The sequence below is a fragment of the Hibiscus syriacus genome, unplaced genomic scaffold, assembly GCF_006381635.1.
Source record: "Hibiscus syriacus cultivar Baekdansim isolate YM2019G1 unplaced genomic scaffold, ASM638163v2 tig00110021_pilon, whole genome shotgun sequence".
Classification (NCBI taxonomy): domain Eukaryota; kingdom Viridiplantae; phylum Streptophyta; class Magnoliopsida; order Malvales; family Malvaceae; genus Hibiscus; species Hibiscus syriacus.
In genome coordinates this window covers 308124-329038 of record NW_024062569.1, presented here as the reverse complement: position 1 = coordinate 329038, position 20915 = coordinate 308124, and the positions used below count along the sequence as shown (strand labels likewise).

The 20915-nt window shown below is 38.5% G+C and overlaps 3 protein-coding genes across 4 annotated transcripts; 2 read left to right on the top strand and 1 right to left on the bottom strand.

The window, feature by feature from the left end:
• The first annotated feature begins 441 nt into the window (after positions 1-441).
• On the top strand, positions 442-8904 carry LOC120213515 (dual specificity tyrosine-phosphorylation-regulated kinase 4-like). 2 transcript variants are annotated; one of them, XM_039211628.1, is made up of 8 exons: positions 442-769; positions 6226-6791; positions 6837-7069; positions 7170-7449; positions 7537-7644; positions 7801-8079; positions 8185-8328; positions 8520-8904. In XM_039211628.1, the coding sequence occupies exons 1-8, from the start codon at positions 481-483 to the stop codon at positions 8691-8693; spliced, it is 2073 nt and encodes a 690-aa protein (XP_039067559.1). In that variant the 5' UTR covers positions 442-480; the 3' UTR covers positions 8694-8904. The 2 variants fall into 2 exon arrangements, with proteins under 2 accessions (XP_039067559.1, XP_039067560.1); XM_039211629.1 differs by lacking the exons at positions 442-769; positions 6226-6791 and having other exon boundaries at positions 6930-7069; positions 7119-7449.
• LOC120213513 lies at positions 1119-20310 on the top strand. Its single transcript, XM_039211627.1, has 8 exons — positions 1119-1129; positions 13746-14842; positions 15025-15122; positions 15442-15641; positions 15730-16151; positions 16241-17284; positions 17980-18827; positions 18909-20310. Exons 5-8 carry the CDS (start codon positions 16077-16079, stop codon positions 20101-20103), a joined length of 3162 nt encoding a protein of 1053 aa, XP_039067558.1. The 5' UTR covers positions 1119-1129; positions 13746-14842; positions 15025-15122; positions 15442-15641; positions 15730-16076; the 3' UTR covers positions 20104-20310.
• LOC120213519 (protein PXR1-like) lies at positions 9854-10804 on the bottom strand. Its single transcript, XM_039211632.1, has 2 exons — positions 10208-10804; positions 9854-10130 (listed from the first exon to the last, which is right to left on the bottom strand). The coding sequence occupies exons 1-2, from the start codon at positions 10776-10778 to the stop codon at positions 10105-10107; spliced, it is 597 nt and encodes a 198-aa protein (XP_039067563.1). The 5' UTR covers positions 10779-10804; the 3' UTR covers positions 9854-10104.
• Positions 20311-20915: the final 605 nt, after the last annotated feature.

Below are 20915 nucleotides of genomic sequence, written 5' to 3'. Positions count from 1 at the left end.
TAAATTAGAAAAATAATAAATAATGATTTTGATAAGATCATTTTCATTTAGGACAATTTTATCAAACACAATATTATTTTTATTAATCTAAATAAATTTATCATAGTATATAACTAAATTTGAAAGAAAAGAAAATTATAATATCCACGTGGATGGATATGATTTATTCACGTGTATATGGGAGGAAATGGGTCCCACGAGCAAAAACTGAAAACCCCACTTAAACCCTTTGTCAGCCTCCCTCTTTTCAAAGTTGGTAAGAAGGATCATCTCTCTCGTTGGCTTTAAGTTTCACAAAAGGGGGGGGGGGGAACACAACATGCAGAAGCTGAAATATGGTATTCTGTTCATGTCGTTTTCCACATTTGAACCTCGAAAATCACTTATTTTCCACTCTTGCAACACCTAAAACACACTCGAGAGAGGTAAAGAGAGGGAGAGGGAACTGGTGTTTTGTTTTTTCACCGGAGTTTTAATTTCATGGAGGCGAGCTTCCAAGTTGAATCTGTGATTGAGTTCTTGAGGAAAAATGGCTTAAAAGAATCTGTGAAAGCTCTCGAACAAGACATGGTGGAGAAAAATGAAGAAGAAAAAGTGGGAGCTTTTCATTTCGAGAAGTTCTTGTTCCCCATGCCGCCGCCGGTGAGGATTCCGGCGACAATACGGAGATTGGAGGTGGACGAGATAGTGAATTCCAGGGATGGTTCGGGCTCCGATGGCGATGAATTCTTCAGCTTGAGGTCTTCTTCTAGTGACGTTTGCTCTTCAGGTAATTAAGAAGAATTGTTTGATCTTTTTACTGATTGAATTTAAGTAGATGTTAATAATAATCATATTTAAACTGAGTTTGTGTTAGAATACTGTAAAACTGCTGTAGGTACAGCACGTGTATGTAAGGGTGGTTAGGCTGTTAGGTTGTTAATCAAGTTAGTTAGTTTGTTAAGCGGTTAATGACTAGCTAAACAACTGCTATAAAAACAATGTATCAGTTGATATGAATTAAGTGATTCTTTACTGAGCATATTTTTTCTGTTGTTCACACTTCCTAACATGGTATCTTTCGCCAAACGCTCTGGGGATTTCTTGTAAGCCTCCGCTACTGCTGCTCTCTCTTGGTAACGATCATGGAGTCGTTCAAGAACTTTGCACACAAGAAAGTGAGTGTTCTCCTTGATGAGATGAATTTTCTGTTGTGGAAGCAACAGATATTACTCACAGTCCGAAGCCATCGCCTCGAGCGGTTATTAACCGGAGTCTTGAAGCCACCACCGGAGACGGTACTTGATAGCAATGGCGAAGTGACTGTCAATGATGCCTTTGAAGAGTTCGTGGCACAGGACAGTGCACTAGCGTCGTGGCTCCTTTCCACCATCAGCCCGCACCTCCTGCCGCAGTTTGTTGGAGCAGATTCGGCTGCCACAGTATGGAGCACGGTGCAACAATTGTTTTCCAACAGATCTACTACCGCTGCTATGGGACTTCACTGCAAGCTGCAGTCACTAAGAAAAGGGAATGACACTATGCGGACCTATCTTTCCCGCGTCAAGGAGGTATGCGATGCACTCGCCTCCTGTGGAAGTACAGTACCACATGTTGGTCATATAGCCAGTATACTTAAGGGGTTACCCAGGGAATACCAGCCGTTCATGGCGGTTATCACTACGATGAAGGAAACGCTCTCCCTCGAAGAATTACACACAATGCTTCTAGATGCTGAAGCCCAGTTAGCTGGATTTGATGAGTCCATGGAATCATTGCCTATGAGTGCAAGTTTTGCTCAACATGAGGCAAAATACTCCGATGACAACCGAGGTTCCAGGTCCTCTCGTCCCTCCTCAAGCAATCGTTCTGCTGCTCGTGGTCGAGGAAGAACCAAAATTCAATGCCAATTATGTGGCAAGCTTGGTCATCTTGTTGACCGTTGTTGGCATCGGTTCGATGAGGATTTCATGTGTGTTACTGCTGAGTCACGGTCTCACAAAGGTCAGTCTGCTAGTGCTCATCACTCGACTGTTGAAACACCTAGCTCGGGGTGTGATTACTGCAATGGTCAGCCTCAAATGGTTGTGCGATCACCACAGGCCAATGTTGCCTCAAAATCAGCTGACCTCTGGGTAGTGGACTCGGGTGCTACTCACCACGTTACCCCCGACGTTAATAACGTCCCAAATTCCGTTGACTTTAGAGGCCCAGGTAAACTAACTGTGGGAAATGGAGTGTCGCTTGACATCCATAACATTGGTAATACGGTTGTTGAATCTTCAAGAGCTATATTTTTGAATGATCTATTGCATGTGCCCCGTATAACAAAAAACTTGATTTCTGTCTCCAAGCTTGCTAGGGATAATGCAGTTTATGTTGAGTTTCATGCTGGCAAATGCTATGTTCGAGATGAATCAACCAGAAATATCCTGCTGCAAGGTGAAGAAAAGGATGGTCTGTACACCTTTGCTTTCGGAGTAGAATCTGGTGCTGCTGTACATGTAGCAGCTGCAGATGTTACACGTGATCAGTCAAAACTATGGCACTGTCGCTTAGGACCCAGCTCGATATGCTCTAGATAGAATAGCTAATCAAATCAATGTAAAAGTTGATTCTGAGGTTAATAAAACTTGCGTGGCCTGCTGTATGGGCAAGAGTCACAAGCTTCCTTTTGATTCGTCTAAAACCGTGTATAAGGATCCATTTGAGCTTATTTTTTCAGATTTGTGGGGACCTCCACACGTGCCATCTAACGGTTTTCGATACTACGTGTCGTTTGTAGATGCGTATACCAGGTTCACATGGGTCTATTTCCTAAAGGAAAAGGCTCAAGCCTTATCTGCTTTTCAGCTGTTTCATAAGCTTGTATTAACTCAGTTTGGTGTAGCGGTTAAGGCAGTTCAAACCGACTGGGGTGGAGAATATCGCCCTTTCTCTGTGCTACTAGCTCAAGCGGGTATTGTGCATCGTCTGTCCTGCCCCCATACATCGGAGCAGAACGGTGTTGTAGAACGCAAACACCGTCACATAGTCGAGCTTGGCCTGGTTTTGCTCACTCAGGCGTCCTTACCTGTTCAGTACTGGTCCTATGCGATGACAACAGCTGTTCACCTCATCAATCGGTTACCAACTAAGGTGCTTGAAGGGCAATCACCGTTTGAGAAATTGTACAGCAAGAAACCCGTTTATGATAATCTGAAGGTCTTCGGGTGCCAGTGCTTTCCCCATCTAAGACCTTTCCAAACTCATAAGCTGTCCGTCCGCTCACAACCTTGCACGTACTTAGGGTTCAGCCCCCGACATAAGGGGTACCAGTGCCTTGCGGATGATGGAAGGGTTTATATTTCTCGTCATGTGGTGTTTAACGAAATGGTGTTTCCGTTTGCAGGTAAAGAGGCGATCAATACGCAACATAGTACCAGTGGCTTTCGATCACAAAGTATTCCAATTATTGCTGATACACAAAGGTGGCACAATATGCCTTATACTACCGGTGTTGAAGATGGTTTGGCTGAAGATGCTCTTCCAGGTCAAGCACAACAAACTCAGACTGTGATTGAAACTGCAAACCCGCTAGAGTTCGCTAATGAGGTTCCTCCTGTCATAGACGCAACCTCTCACTCCAATGCTAATACAAGTCCGGATGTAGGTGACATGGACGAGCCTGTTAATGCTGACACGAACACATGCGATAATGCTTCAACTGAACCTGGTGCCATAAGCTCAATGAAACAAAGTTATCATCCAATGCTGACTCGCAGCAAGTGTGGGGTGTTCAAACCCAAATCATACACTGCCTATTTCGAGCATAATATACCCACGTCTATACATGAGGCGTTGCAGTCCGACAACTGGAGTGAGGCAGTCCGAGCCGAGATAGACGCACTTCGCAGGAATAACACGTGGTCGATAGTAAAACTACCAGCAGGACGTACTCCTATAGGCTGCAAATGGTTATTCAAACTCAAACGGAATCCAGATGGTACCATTCATCGGTATAAAGCCAGATTGGTTGCGAAAGGCTATTCTCAGGTACCAGGACACGACTTCACTGCCACCTTCAGCCCCGTGGTCAAGTTCTCCACCTTCTACGTTATGTTAACTCTGGCTGTGACAAACGGATGGGAGCTCAGGCATGTGGACATCAACAATGCGTTCCTTAACGGGGACCTAGGTGAAGATGTTTTTATGGAGCAACCTCCTGGCTTTGAGATGATGGCAGCAGATGGAACTCAACTCGTCTGTAAGTTACAAAAGGCCCTCTACGGCCTTCGACAAGCGCCTCGAAATTGGCACACCAAACTTAAAGACAGTCTGGAGGAAATGGGATTTAACTCATCTCGTGCAGACCCTTCTTTGTTTGTCAATAGGAAGCATGAGAGTGATACCTATGTGCTGGTTTATGTTGATGACATTGTCATCACTGGGCAGTCTACTAGTAGAATACAAGAGGTGGTGCAGGCGCTTAGACAACGCTTCTCGCTCAAGGACTTAGGTCTGCTCAGTTACTTCTTAGGCATTGAGGTGCATCGGTCACGAGATTCTATTGTTCTGAGCCAAAAGAAATTCATCCTCGAGCTACTGGAAAAGTCTGGCATGACAGGAGCAGCCAATTGTGGAACACCGATGGTCCTGTCTTCCAAACTTTCAGCAAATGAAGGAGAATTGATTTCTAATGCCACTGAATATCGGAGTACAGTTGGCTCTTTATTGTATGTGTGTCACACTCGCCCAGACCTAGCGTATAGTGTCGGCAAGGTCGCCCAGTTCATGCATGCCCCGAGAGAAGCACATATGGTTGCTGTCAAAAGGATATTGAGATATCTGGCTGGGTCGGTTCATTATGGGCTGATGTTCCAACCAGGAGATGATAGTCTGTCTATTGCAGCGTTTGCTGATGCAGACTGGGGAGCAAATGTCGATGATCGACGGTCGATCTCAGGATATGGCGTCTTTACTGGTAAATGTCTTGTGTCCTGGAGCTCGAAGAAGCAAAAACGGTATCGAGGTCGACGATGGAAGCCGAGTATAGGTGTGTAGCAGACACTGCTGCTGAGGTAACTTGGGTTGATACCTTGCTTAAAGACCTCGGGTTGCAGCAACGTCAAGAACCGGTGATCTGGTGTGATAATACAGGGGCTATTGCGATGAGTGCAAATCCCGTCTATCACTCTCAGTCTAAGCACATTGATATGGATGTGCATTTTGTTCGAGAGAAGGTCGCGGCTGGACAATTATTTGTGAACTATGTACCAGCTGAGCATCAGGTTGCAGATGGCTTTACCAAGGCTTTGTCTAAATCTGCTTTTGAAGAGTTTCGAAAGAGTGTGTGTGTAGTGCCTACTGTTCAAGTTGATCAAGATAAGAAAAGTAGAGGGAATGTTAGGCTTTGAGAGGAGAAAAGGAAGAGCAGGGGGAATGTTAGAATACTGTAAAACTGCTGTAGGTACAGCACGTGTATGTAAGGGTGGTTAGGCTGTTAGGTTGTTAATCAAGTTAGTTAGTTTGTTAAGCGGTTAATGACTAGCTAAACAACTGCTATAAAAACAATGTATCAGTTGATATGAATTAAGTGATTCTTTACTGAGCATATTTTTTCTGTTGTTCACACTTCCTAACAGTTTGTGTTTGTTTTATGCTGAATGTGAACTTTTTTTGTTGTAATTGTCAATTTTAGATCTTGGATCGAATGTTGGTTAAGCAATAAGATTTCAAGTTCGAATCTTGTAGAAATGTTAATGTACACAAAAGGTTTTAATGGACTTTATAACTGATATTTCTATCTTATTTCGGCATCCGTATCCGACACTTTTTCGGACATAGATATTGTTGAGGAACAAATGTAAGGTGGTGGTTCATGGTGGTTTAGAGAGGGGTCTGGTGTTCGTTGTCGGATGTAATGTCCGAATTATTTGCCATTAGCGGAGAGCATAACATATTCAAAATTGTGGCTCATGAGATTTCATCCATTTTGTTTGCTACTTCTGCATTTTTTCCATCAATGGCATATCTATATCACTACCAAGTGTACTCATAAGTACTTTTGTTGTATTAAAAATGCAAAAGGGAAAAAAAACTCTTACATGTTCCGGTTCTTTTTAAGGTACTTTGTAATGTTGAAATCGATGTTTCTTTGTGTTTTATTTTTCGCTCTATTTTCAATATCTAGGTGGCCGCTGGGGGTGAATGTTAGTTGATAGTGGCATAAGAGCAGTCCAATTGTTTTTTTCTTCATTTTTGCAGACTGTGTGAATCCATATGGACTTCATCCTGCATCTCAGGCTGATTCCGATACTTCTTCCGATCGATTATCTCAATTCGGGACGGCACGTTATTATCCTGATTTCGAAATGCAGAATGACTTGTTTTGGCACGATGACAAAGACGAAGACCACTTCTTGACCCCTTGCTTTGCTGGGTCAGATTTCTACGGCTGCCCGAGTCAGGATAAGTTTGTCACAACTTCGGAGATGGAGATGCAACGTGATAACGTGCTGATTTCGTATGACAAATCCAATGGATTTCAAACCGAAGATGTCATTGATTACTTGGACAAGCCATGCCTTTTTAATATGACCAGCATAAATGGAGAAAATGAGGTTGGAGTTATGGATCATTATCATTTTGATAAAAGTAATGGGCTTGAAGGTGACATTGTACTCGGGTTGAAGAACTGTGCTTATGAGTCTGAGGGACCAGGTCTTTATGATGAAAATCCGCTGAACTTCAGCTCTATAGGCTCTAAAGGAACAGATATTGATGATTTTCAGCTAAAGGTTGCTGGAGACATTGACAACGATCATAATGGAGCTTCCCAACATATATCAAAATCGAACTTTTACTCGGCCAGACGGGATTCAAATGATTTTATTGATGGGTTTGGAGGTGATTCTGACTTCGTGAACAAGATTTCCGAGAAAAAATTATTACCTGATACAATTGACAGTAATGAAGTTGAAGATGGAGAACTCGGTGAACTTCAGGATGCTGCAAATGAAGAGGGCGACGCTACGGATGCACTTCAAATGTACTCTAATGAGGATGAATGTGAAGTTTTCGATTTGCGAATCATTCACAGGAAAAACAGGTTAGCTTTATCCTTTTCTTTATAGATATTTCAAGTATTCGTGCTGCAGGTTAATACATCTCGCTTAATCCGTAAAACTTGTGTATTATGCCATGAGCAGGACTGGATTTGAAGAAAACAAGGACCTGCCGATTGTGCTACATACTGTCATTGCTGGAAGGTATTATGTTACTGAATACTTAGGTTCGGCTGCTTTTAGTAAGGTTGTTCAAGCGCATGATCTTCTCATGGGGATTGATGTTTGCCTGAAGATCATAAAAAACGACAAAGATTTTTTTGACCAGAGTTTGGATGAAATTAAACTTCTAAAGCTTGTTAATAAGCATGATCCCGGAGATAAGTGCCACATTTTGCGTCTCTACGACTATTTCTATCACCAGGTACATTAGTGAAATGGCTATGGCCACCTCTCATTGTGTGTATTAATGCGAATGATTTTCTTTACGACTTGTGCAAAATCGGTCCAGGAGCACCTCTTCATTGTCTGTGAACTGCTTCAAGCAAACTTGTATGAATTTCAGAAATTCAATCATGAATCGGGTGGCGAAGCTTATTTTACACTAAGCAGGTTGCAGGTTCGTTCAAACAATTATCGGCTTGCCTGCACTCTTCGTTTAGTTCTTTGTTTCTCTTGATTGCATTTACTTTAATGTTTCTAAACTATAACTCTTATCTTGGATTGTTTATAAGCAATAACTCGAAGAATTTGCTATTGATGTTCTCTTGGACAGGTCATAACTCGCCAATGTTTGGAGGCACTCGATTACTTGCATGAGTTGGGAATAATTCACTGCGATCTAAAGCCCGAGAATATTCTCATAAAAAGTTATAGACGATGCGAGATAAAGATTATTGATCTTGGAAGCAGTTGCTTCCGGTCCGACAATCTATGTCTATATGTTCAATCTCGCTCCTACAGAGCCCCGGAAGTCATCCTTGGCCTGCCATACGACCAGAAGATTGACCTTTGGTCTCTTGGATGTATCCTTGCTGAGCTATGTTCTGGGGAAGTATGTCTTTATGTTCAATTTCAAGTTTCTTATAAACATCCTACTTTGTTTTGTAGCCTTTAATTCTGATGTTTATTCATTTTAAGTACCAATGTTTCTTTATAGGTGCTGTTTCCAAATGATGCAGTCGTGATGATCCTTGCGCGGATGGTTGGAATGCTCGGTCCTTTCGACATGGAGATGTTGGAGAACGGGCAAGAGTCATACAAGTATTTCACAGAAGAATATGATTTGTACCACATGAACGAGGTTTGTTTGCGGTTTGCTTTTATCGATACAAGTCCTATATACTTCGATATTTCTTCGATTTTCGGGAGTCTGAAGTACCGCAATATGTGTTTCAATGTTTAAAACCATAAAGGAATTCCAATTCCACAGTCGAGAGCAGTCGATTTTTCAACTTATCGTAACAAACTCATACAGTTTCTTTACCTATCCAGGAGACGGACCAACTAGAATACATTATTACCGAGGAGTCTTCCTTGGAGCTGCATCTTCAAGTATCCGATGTGTTGTTCATCGATTTCGTTAGACATTTACTTCAGATGAATCCTCAAAGGCGCCCAACTGCAAAACAGGCATTACAACACTCATGGCTTTCCTACTCGTACTAAACCGGAACTCACCGGATTGCTGGAGGAACGACGCTTTCATCGAGCAATATCTTACGAGTGAGTCGAGCATATTATCGATTTCAATTTTGGTTTTATGTATAGCAAAAAAAAAAAAAAAAACCGCATCGCACTTGATATTTATTCACATTTTTTTCCTGTACAAAGCTCTTCCCCAAGTTTTCCCACTATCTACATTGTTTTGAGTGACAATGATGCATTCATCGATTAAAACTATTAATGCCTATGAGTGTATATAGTTACATACATACATGTATATACGTATATATATATATACATATATGTATTGTTTTTCATTTTGTCTAAATACGAATCCGATACTGAATTAACATTTGAATTAGTTATTCCTATATGATTTTTTTATAAATGTAAGGTGAATATAAGATGATATTAACAGATCTCTTAGTCATTTAAATCGTTTGATTCGTGTCTATATAATTATTTTTGAATAAATATAAGATACAACATATAATTTAACTTTAATGTGAGATCTCATATTTATGTGATGTTGATTTTCTTAATAAGTCAAGACCTCAAAATTAATGTATGTGATAGGTTCCGCATACCCGAATGGTTTCAAAAGCAGGGTATCCCTGCTTCTGGTTGGTCTGTGTAGGAGAAAGCTCATACGCAAGGCCTCCGGTTCTTCCATGTACGTTCTTTCCATTAATTTTGTAAATTTTCTCCTCGATCAATGATTATTTTTAGCTATTATTTAAGTTTGCCTTGGGGTTTGTATTCATGATTTTATATTGATGAATACATTCATTCAATGTCTATAAACATCTTATGTTTATAAATACTAAACGAATATATTCAAACATAAACATAAGTTTAAAAATATTTAATAAATATTTATGTTGTGACATCGTTTTCGAGGGGAAGTAGTACGACTGGTGGCCACCTATTAACATATTGCGTGGACCGTGTGTTGTTATATTTTAATAAATATATTAAGACAAATGAATATTACTTAAATACATGATCATGAATAAAAGCATGATAACAACGGGGAAAAGAAAACGAAGATCACAAGACATCAACAAAGCATATGTTTTATTAATCAAACATCCAATATCTGTATTGAATTTCTAACATGAAAAATAGTTTTATTTTGGCTTCACAAATATTTCATAGCCTTAAAAAATTTATCATACAATATAAGTGCATTACTTAATGTGATTAGAGATTAAATTTGGCTTGCGCATCACGGATATTCTTTCTACTACCAACATCATTCTTTTGTTTTTTTGATTCATTATGAGAGGGTTCAGTATCACTGCTCTCTTTATCTTTTGTCTTTCCTCTGCCGGCACCACCTCTTTGTTTTTTCAGTTCATTATGAGTGTGTTCATTATCACTCCCATTTTCTTTAGCCTCTTTAACCTTTTCACTACCAGCGCCCTTTCTTTTCTTGATCTTTGCACCGTCATCACTCTCTTTATCTTTAGCCTTTCCGTTATCACGACGTTTTCCTTTCTTATCCTTTGCACCACCATCACTCTCTTTTTCTTTAGCCTTGGCACCGTCATCACTCTCTTTTTCTTTAGCCTTGACATTGCCACGACGCTTTTCTTTCTTAGCCTTTGCACCACCGTCACTCTTTTTCTTTTTTGTATGTTCATCGTCATCGTCATCATTCTCTTTTTCTTTAATCTTTGCATCGTTGCCACTATCCTTTTCTTTAGCCTTCCCCTTCTTAGGCTTTGCACCACCATCTCTTTCTTCCTCTTTTTCTTTAGCCTTTGCACCTCCAACACCCTCTTTTTGGCTACTACCATCCTCTTCTTTCTTAGCCTTTGCACCTTCAGTTTTCTCTGTTTCTTTAGTCTTCCCACTACCACTACCACTACCAACACCATCTTTTTCCTTTTTTAATACGTTCTCAACACCCTCTTTCTCCTTCGCTTGTTTAGTGGAATGATGTTTATCAGCCAGTAACACTGATTTCTCCAAGTCACCAGGGCCTTCGATATTCCCATCTTCAGTTTTTTCAGCTTTGCTTATTGGGAATTGGATCCAGTGGACTAGGACTAATGAAAATACAATCAAAGCAATCTTCACCATCTTGTTCTTCTTGAAGGATAAGTTGAAATTAAAATTGCTAGTTATAGAAAATGATGAAAATGGGATGAAATTTAAATAGTTTATGATGAGATAATCGCGGAAAAAATTAAGCCTGACAAGTTGAGTATTGAGTGGTGTAGCTCTCAATAGCCATACACGAGTAATGCAAAGATAATTTTTTCAACTTTTTCAAAGGCCATCTTCTTCTCCATAACCAACTGTTTTTCCGGTACGTTCTGTTTGTTGTACTTCATGATGCCATGAGTGATTAAAAATACGTTTGTTTTTAAAGAAAAAAAATTATAAATAGAGTTAATTGCATCCCATTTCTTCAAAGTATGATCCTCATCTAAAATTGGTCCCTAAACTTCTACATGTTTCAATTTCATCCCTAAGCTATGACCGTCATTCTAAGTTAGTCTTCAAACTTTTAAACATTTCAATTCCACCCCAAACTATGACCTTCATCCTAAATTGGTCCCCAAACTTTTTGAATATTCTAATTCCATCGCAAACTATATGTATATACTAATCACATCCCTTGTAAATAAAATTGTTAGGTTAAGTTATATTATTATATGTATGAAAAAAAACAAAATTTAGGTTAAACTATGGTTGAAACTAATTACATATTTGGATGAATTAGGGGATTAAATTGGAATATTCAAAAGTTTGTGACCAAATTAAAAAGAGGGTCATGGTTTAGGGATTGGATTAGAATATTCAAAATTTTAAGGACTAATTTAAAGTAAGAATTATAGTTTGGGGATATATGATGTAATTAGCTCTTATAAGAAACAGGTATGGAACATGAATAATATACTCTCACATAAAAGATCGAAAATGAATATTAATTTATAATTTAAAATCTCAAACAATATTTTAGTTATACATGCAACTATCTCATTATAATTTGTAGTATATATTAAATAGGTTCTCATTATGATCATATTTTAAGCTTTTTTTCATTTAATTCTACTTTGACTTCTAAGTGGAATATGATCAGGGATGACAATTTATTTGAAACCAATAGATTTCGATCCGATCTAACTCGATAGGATCAAATTTTTTTAAAAAGAAATTGAATTAAGGTCGGGTTGGATCGGTTTTTATATATGGATGAGGTCGGGTTCGGGTGGAGGGTGAAAAATCTTTAACCCGACCCGACCGGGAGTAATAGTGTAATTTTCCATATAAATTTATAGATAATTGCTACAATACCCCTCTCTATATAGTTTTTTTTTATTATGTCTTTATTTTCTATCACGTTGTGTTGGGTCAGGTCGGATTTATACTCTAAAAAGTTGGGTCAGGTGGGGTTAAGGTGGAGGAAATAAGCTCTTCGGGTCGAGTGGAAGAAATATATCTTCGAGTCGGGTCAAATTCAGATTGATGTATACATATTTCAGGTCAGGTTGGATTGACCAAAAACCCGATCCAGTCCGACCCATTGCCATCCTTAAATATAATGCATTAGTTAAGTTTGCATTACATGCATACATTTTGCATAATTTATATTATACAGTTATTATTTAATAAGTTTTTACATAATTTTTGTATAGATTAGGACGATTATGAACGAAGAATAGAAGATAAAAAGAAGAAGAGAGATGGAGTTGAGTTGGTTTAAGTGATAAGTAAATTGATATCGCTTAAGCAATGTCTCGAGTTCAAATCATTGTGTATGCAGAAAAATCCTGCTGGAAGACTCACCCTCCAAAACCAAATGTGTGACGAGGGTCAATCCGATTAGTCAAGGTAAAACCTTAGAATTAGAGGACAAAAAAATAAAATAAAAAAGATTTAAGTATTTAGACTCGTGGACTTCAAAAAAATTAAGCTTAATGTTGATTCAAGATGATTAGAGTTGGCTTAAGACTTAAATAAATATTTTTTCTTCTATTAGAATTCTCTATTTATAATATTATTTTTCTTGGAAGATTTATGTTTGGATAGCTACATCGGTAGGATATGCATATTATCAATAGATTAAGAAAAGTTTAAAATATATACTACAATATAATTACACTAAATTATTCAAAATAAGGGGAAAATTGAATTAGTCCTTTTGCATGACGACTTATAGCCCTCCAAACCCTTGTAAACTTTTTATAAAGAGGTTGCTTTGTCAAATTTTAGGGACAATCATAATAGCTAAGCAATCCTATCCACCCTAAACCATTTTTTTTCATCTGTGATTTCTTTTCTTCATAAGTCCTAAAACTCTTATTCTCTAGTCAAAGAGATTTTAATGTTTTGATTTTTCAAGTTTATGTAATTTAATTGCTCTGATTACTTTCTTTATTATTCAATATTCACATAGTTTCTGCTTCAATTACATATACTCAAATTTACTAAATATAAGATTCATATTTGAATATTTTTAATTTCAATTAAGATTATTTTTATTCAATAGCCATTGAACCTTCCTTGAGGTTCATTTTCTCTATTCCTCCCTTCCCACCGGGCACTCTCCAATACTTGGGTCTGTCGATATAAGATATTCAAATGAAACCATTTAGCCCACTTAAGGCCCTGATTGCATTTCCTCTGTTTCCAAATATCACAAACCCAAACTTCTTCCTATTTCTTATGTCAAGTTTACCCATATCATCATATATATTAAATATTAATAATTAACAATCTGATTGAAGTATTTAAATAATTAAATAATCTAATTAAATATTCACACGAATAGTTTACCCATAATTTTTTTTGGGTGATATTTGGAAAAAAAAGCCACATTATTTTTATTTTCCAGTGTTGATCCAATCAGGGAAACCCTTTCACGCCTCCCACACACCAGAAACACGAACAAGATTGTATTAATAGGCGATTTGAAGGTCCAAATCGGCGTTTTGAAAGTCCCGACAATTGGGTTTTTGTTATGTATTTGATTTAGAGATCTAAACTCTACTGAGGAGGTTTTCTTTGAAGAGTGAGATTGTTTTATTTGGAGACGATGAGTGTTTTGATTTGAAATCTGGGTAAGGTTTTTTCGACATATCAGAGATTGGCTGAGGCGATTTTTATTTCTTTATTTGATTTGTTTTTTTAAAATAAATGGAAAACAGGTATTAAGAAACCCTAGATTTTGGATTCCTGCCCTTTGTTTGTGGTTGTTTTTTACCCCTTCCAAAATCGGATTTTCCGTTCTTCAAGCGTCAAAGAATCTTAATCAGAGGATGAACAGATTTGGGGTTTTTGCTTTTTCATTGAAGAAATTTGTTGAAGAGATGAGGTTTTCAATTTCTGATTCTTCCATATCAACTTTCGGCATGAAATTGATTAAAATTTTCTTCTGTGGAGCTTTCGTCCATGAGGCTCTTGTCATCGATAGCTGCAGGAGCTTTTGTGGAAGGAGTTTTTATTGCATAGAAGTAGAAGTCACATCTGCGTCGAATTTAGGCTATTTGTCTACTTTAGCTCACTCTATCGAAATCAATTTAGCTGCTGCGTAAATCGAGACTTGAAATACCGTTATTGGAGATATTTTGATTCGTCGATAGGCTGATTAGATAGAAATTTTAGGATGTTTATTTTGATGCGTCAATAGGATGATGTGTTATCTTCTGATGACAAATTGGGTGTTTTTAATTTTTATGTGATTTGGATCTATGGATCTTGGGTTACTTATTCTGATTCAAGGATCCTCATGTGCTTGTTTGTGAAATTCAAATCACCTTAGATGCAGAAAAGAGGTGTAGGGCTATTGAAGGGAAGAATAGTTTTGTCCTTCAAAGGAAACATGGAGATCTTTACTGATGTTTTTGACTCTCGGTCAAGCTTCCATGTCAATTTTGGGGGGCATAGATTGAAGCAACCATAGTACCATACTTCGTATTATTACCCGAAGTTAATATGCAGAAATATTGCACAGAAAAGAACACAGTTTGTCAAAACTGTATACTTGATGAAGATTGATGAAACTTTTACTGTATATATTCTGTTGTGTGCTAAGAACTCTGATTCCAAGATTTTTGAACAAAATTTGTGAAATATTACATTCTCAATTGAAGGGATATTTCCTGGACATCAAAGTTGTCACCATGATCTGCCTCAAGGTAAATGGCATTGGAGGCGTATGCTTGTAGTCTCTTTATCAGCTCTGGGGATGAATATGTAATGTGATGAATATCTGTTTATAAATGGATTGGAGGCTTAAGCTTCTTTTATTTGAAGTTCTTCTGTTCAGTTTTTATTTGTGTACATATGGCTGATCGTTTTTTTTAATGTTGTTATGCAGGAAGGGTAGAAACTTAACTTGTTGAAGACTCGGGTCGGGTTTTATAGTGATCTCTATATTGTTAAATATCTGACAAGATTGGAGGATCCAAATTAACTGTAAGTTTCTTGGGCTTGTAGTTTGTTTTATAGTGATCTCTATATTGTTAAATATCAGTTGAAATTTATTTTATTCAAAAACCTCTTCTGGAATTTTTCTGATACAATATTTCTATACGTAACAGTACGTGGACATTCAGTTCTATATAGATGCTTATTTTATTGGATCTTTTCTTGAATTGTTTCCAGAGACATATTTTTAATTGCACTGGAAGTTTCTCTTATACTCTGGTGTCAAGTAGTAAGCAAGAAGCCACGGCATCCTGCAAGATTTGTTGTGGCAGACCATTAATTGATGGGATGGTATCTGTATCTCCAGGTATGATGAGCACGGTAGGTGTGGAACACAGAAGTTTTGTGAATTCTGACTTGACTTGGAAGACAGTTTCGAAGAGGAATAGGATAGGGACCAGGCGTACCAGGAAATCAGTTGCTGCTATAAGTATGACAATAGGATTGGGACTAGCCAATAAAAATGCCAGAAAAATGGAGAATGTTACAGTGTCAGAGTTAGAGAAGGTAAGATTACATTAATTTGTACTTATAAGACTACCCTCAAGGGTTTCTCACTTGTTTCATCTAATTCTCCATTTTTTTCTATTAGCAGCTTGGTGTGGATATCTTAGGACGGCACTTTTGTGAAAAAATGGAGAATGTTCCAATTAAGAAAAGGAGGTTTATGTTTAGGTCTCCATCACCACCACACCCAATGACCACTTGTCCCAACCTTGAAGCCCCTGGAATGCATGTAGATTTTCAAGCTACTCCAGATCAGAATTGTGGTTCAATCACTAAGCAGTGGCAACAGCTCATGGAATCTGATTGTTCTGCTAAGTCATATGCTCCTAGTTTGAACACAGAAGTTTTGTGAATTCTGACTTGACTTGGAAGACAGTTTCGAAGAGGAATAGGATAGGGACCAGGTGTACCAGGAAATCAGTTGCTGCTATAAGTATGACAATAGGATTGGGACTAGCCAATAAAAATGCCAGAAAAATGGAGAATGTTACAGTGTCAGAGTTAGAGAAGGTAAGATTACATTAATTTGTACTTATAAGACTACCCTCAAGGGTTTCTCACTTGTTTCATCTAATTCTCCATTTTTTTTCTATTAGCAGCTTGGTGTGGATATCTTAGGACGGAACTTTTGTGAAAAAATGGAGAATGTTCCAATTAAGAAAAGAAGGCTTATGTTTAGGTCTCCATCACCACCACACCCAATGACCACTTGTCCCAACCTTGAAGCCCCTGGAATGCATGTAGATTTTCAAGCTACTCCAGATCAGAATTGTGGTTCAATCACTAAGCAGTGGCAACAGCTCATGGAATCTGATTGTTCTGCTAAGTCATATGCTCCTAGTACCGATGATGAGAAGATTTCAGATGTAATAAATGGTGTTGAGGATTTCTCAGGAATTGAAATACTTGCTGCTGCTGCTTGCAGTGATAACATCTGTAGTGATGTTACTGATTATGAGGGAAATCCGGTAGTAGAAGAATCAACACAGGAGAGAATTCAGTCTTCTGTTTCTTCAAGTCATTTAGAAGAAACTACTGCATCACTGGAGACAGCGTATCGCTTTCCAAAAGATTCAGTAAATGAAAGTAAGTCTGACGGTTCATCTTTCCAAGACAATTCCTCGGATTTTTTGCATGAAGTTCCTAGTGACAAGGATACAGCACCAGAAAAGTCCCCCTTGCGTGAATTTCCTAGTGGTAAGGGAATGAACCTTTTGGTAAATGAAAGTAAGTCTGAGGGTCCATCTTTGCAAGACAACTCCTTTGCTGTTCTGCATAAAATTCCTAGTGACAAGAACACAACACGAGATAGGTTCATTCCATTGCCAAATGATAGATTACTCTGGGATTTAAATGTTCCAATGGATGCTTGGCCTTGTGATGGAGGAAATGTCGATTTTCAAAAGGATTCTGTTGATAATATTTCTGTGAGAAGTGAAGAGTTGCAGACTATGGAATCTCGAGATATAAAAACTGATAATACAAACACTATAAACGAAGTGGTTTCATCTGATGTGGATGGGGGTAATAGGATGACTTCAGACTTGAGAAGCTTACCCGCTGGGACTGATGATTTGGGTACAGAGAAACATGAATCTGGTTATGGTTCACAAGATATAAAAGATGATACTACAAACGGAGTTGTTTCATTTGAGATTGATGGGGGTGATAAGATGACTTCAGACTTGAGAAGCATGACTGTTTGGACTGATGATTTGAGTGCAGAGGAACAACAATCTGGTTACGATCAGAATATATAAAAAATTGTACTCCAAAAACATTGGTTTCCTCTGATGTTGGTGGGGGTAATAGGATGACTTCAGACTCTAGAATCATGCCTGTTGGGACTGATATTTTGAGTACAGAGAAACATGAATCTGAAGGATGCTCTGGCTATGATTCACGCTTGCAGACTAAGGAACCTCAAGATATGAAAAATGAAACTGCAAACGAAGTGGTTTCATCAGATGTTGATGGGGGTAATAGGATGACTTCGGACTCCAGAATCATGCCTGTGGAGACTGATGACTTTAGTACAGAGAAACAGGAATCTGAAGGATGCTCTGACAATGATTCGTGCTTGCAGACTAAGGAACCTCAAGATACAAAAAATCATGCTGCAAACCAAGTGGTTTCATCTGATGAAGATGGCGATAATAGTATGACTTCAGACTTGAGAACCATTCCTGTTGGGACTGATGACTTTAGTACAGAGAAACAAGAATCTGAAGGATGTTCTGTGTGTGATTCACGCTTGCAGACCAAGGAACCTGAAGATACGAAAAATGAAAGATGCTCTGCGTGTGATTCTCGCTTGCAGACCAAGGAACCTGAAGAGGTTTCATCTGATGTTGATGGGGATAATAGGATGACTTCAGACTTGAGAACCATTCCTGTTGAGACTGATGACTTTAGTACAAAGGAACAAGAATCTGAAGGATGCTCTGTTTATGATTCACGCTTGCAGACCAAGGAACCTGAAGATACGAAAAATGACACTACAAATGAAGCGGTTTCATCTGATGTTGATGGGGATAATATGATGACTTCAGACTTGAGAACCATTCCTGTTGGGACTGATGAGTTTAGTACAGAGAAACATGAAACTGAAGGATGCTCTGTTTATGATTCACGCTTGCAGACCAAGGAACCTGAAGATACGAAAAATGACACTACAAACCAAGCGGTTTCATCTGATGTTGATGGGGATAATAGGATGACTTCAGACTTGAGAACCATTCCTGTTGGGACCGATGAGTTTAGTACAGAGAAACATGAAACTGAAGGAGGCTCTGATTATGATTCTCAATTTGAGGATGGGGAGTTGAGGGAATCAGATGATCAATGTTGTGAGGAAGCTGAACAGGTGGATTATGACACTGAATGTGAGGAAGAAAGATCATTTGGTTTGGAAGCCGGCAGTGATGAGCAGGAACTAAAGGTAGAAAGAGGATCAAATCTGGAACTAGCTGAGAGGTCTAAATGTTGTGAAACGGGAGAGGCTTTGAAGACAAATTCAGTTAGCTTGAAGATTAGAACTATGGAAATGTCTAGTGGTGAAACTATGAAATTTGATTGCTTGGATAGGTCTAATTATGATCTTAGAGTAGATTTGTCTAAGGAATCAAAAAGGGAAATGCTTTCTTGTGTTGGAGGATCATTATCCTCTGATGTTCCGAAAAGCAGGTAAAACTTTGGGACTCAATTCTCTTCTTTTGTATGTACATTTTTAATTTTGATTGATTTCTGATCATTCCAATATTTCAGGCTTGACAATTTTAGTGGTTCATATACTCGAGCTGAAAGAGGCTCGGGTTCTGATAAATTCATGGGGAGTGAGAGATCTTCACATATGCGTGGCAGAAGCCCAGAAGGTGCTCGCTTTTTCAATCCCTCGGCTAATTACTGGGATTCTTCTAAGCGGGAGGATCCACATAATTATCACTGCCCTTACAATTTTGGGTGCCCCAGATCAAAAGGTGCTTTTGGGAATCAAGAATATTCCGAAGGGACAGACCAAGCACCTTCAGATGCTGCTGGTGTTGCAAGACCTGACCACCGCATTACCAGGCAATTTATGGCCTCTTACAGACCACTCCTTAGAAGGAGATCTCCAATTGAAAGAGACGATTCTTACAATATGCATCCAAGGATGCCAACTGTAGAGGATACTAGTCCTGATCGGAATAGGTTTAGAAGATTTTCGCAAGGGGTTAGTAGAGGCATTAGAGAAAAATATCTCAGGCTTATTCCTGATTATAGCACCCAATACATGCGTCGCATGCCTCATCGTATAGACAGGAGAGAAAGAAGCATTTCTCCCCATGGTGGAAGACCTCAGCATGCTGTACCTTACAAGAGAGCTTGGTCAAGATCAAGAAGCCCATCTCCCATTGATTGGTTGTTGCAAAGGGATCGAAATGAGGATTCAAGACGTCGCAACAGGTCACCAGATTTTAGGTCTGATGCTAGAATGGATAGAGTGAGGTTGCCTTTTACCAAGCGATTTGCTGCTGGTTATGCGGAGTTTATATCGCCACCTCGGAGTCATGTTTCACCACAGCAAAGTTCCAGGATGTTCGAGGATCACCATCCTGGTTTTGACCATTTTAGGGGACGGAAATCACATGTGAGGATGATTCGGCAGGACCAAAGGTTTGATCAAGTGCGTTCCATTCGGAGATTGAATTCAGATGATTACTTCAACCCCATGATTCGACCAAGAAGATTTCCTGATAAGACTGCTGGCGGTAAAGGGTGCAAATATGAAGTCAATGATGATGGTAAACATAGCAGTGGCAGATATGCAATGATTCATCGGTTGAGGTGTTATGATACAGACGGTGGAGCCCGTCCATTTCGTTATAATGAAGAAGATTCATCCATGGCTAAGAACTCTTTCACCATGACTAATGCCAATGGGGTCTCATCTAGGCACCCTGATGATGCCTGTAGCACCTAGGACAGTCGGTGAAGATAGGTGAATTCTTTTTAATGCAACTAGAAAAGGGTGACATGAAAACTAGAAGAGGTGATATCTTTTTCTCTTTACCTAATCATATGCTTGTATTTGGCTAGTTGGTTTTTTGTTTCAGTTTTTTCAGTTATAGTTTTAGATTTCCCTCAGCAAAGAAATATGTTTCTTATTTTACCTCTTTACTCTCTTTCCACATAGCTGAAGTTATGCTTCTTTTTATAGTTTGGTTATGCAAAAAGCAAAGGAATTCATGGAGATGGAGAGTGTTTTGCAAAAGATTAATCCACATTTTTATTTTCATGGCATAGGAATGAGATTATACTTACCTGTTGATTGAGCAATGTTATAATTACTATTAAAACTGCATTGCAAGTGTTTATCGAAATGGAAGGATGTAAAAAGGCTTCTCTTTTCTGTGAATTTGATTCATGTATTGTCTTATCCTGAATGTTGGATAGAAATTTAGACCATGGTCTATGTGGAGCAGTGATAGACCGAGCAGTGTCTTATCATGAGTCGTTGCACGAGACACACATATTTGCAGATTTGAGCCCCCACTTCATCTAATATAAGGTTAATTTTATCATTTTGTATCTAAAATGACTTGTATTTTCCTAAACCTCTTGTAAACACTTATAAATAGGTTGTTTTGTCAAACATTTGGGACATTTATAGTCTTAGCAAGCTTATCCACCTTAAACTTTATATTTTCTCGTGTTTTATTTTCTGAGTTGTTAAACTTTTTTTTTAAAAGGATTTCAATATTTTGATTCGTTAAATTTGTGTGATCCTATTGC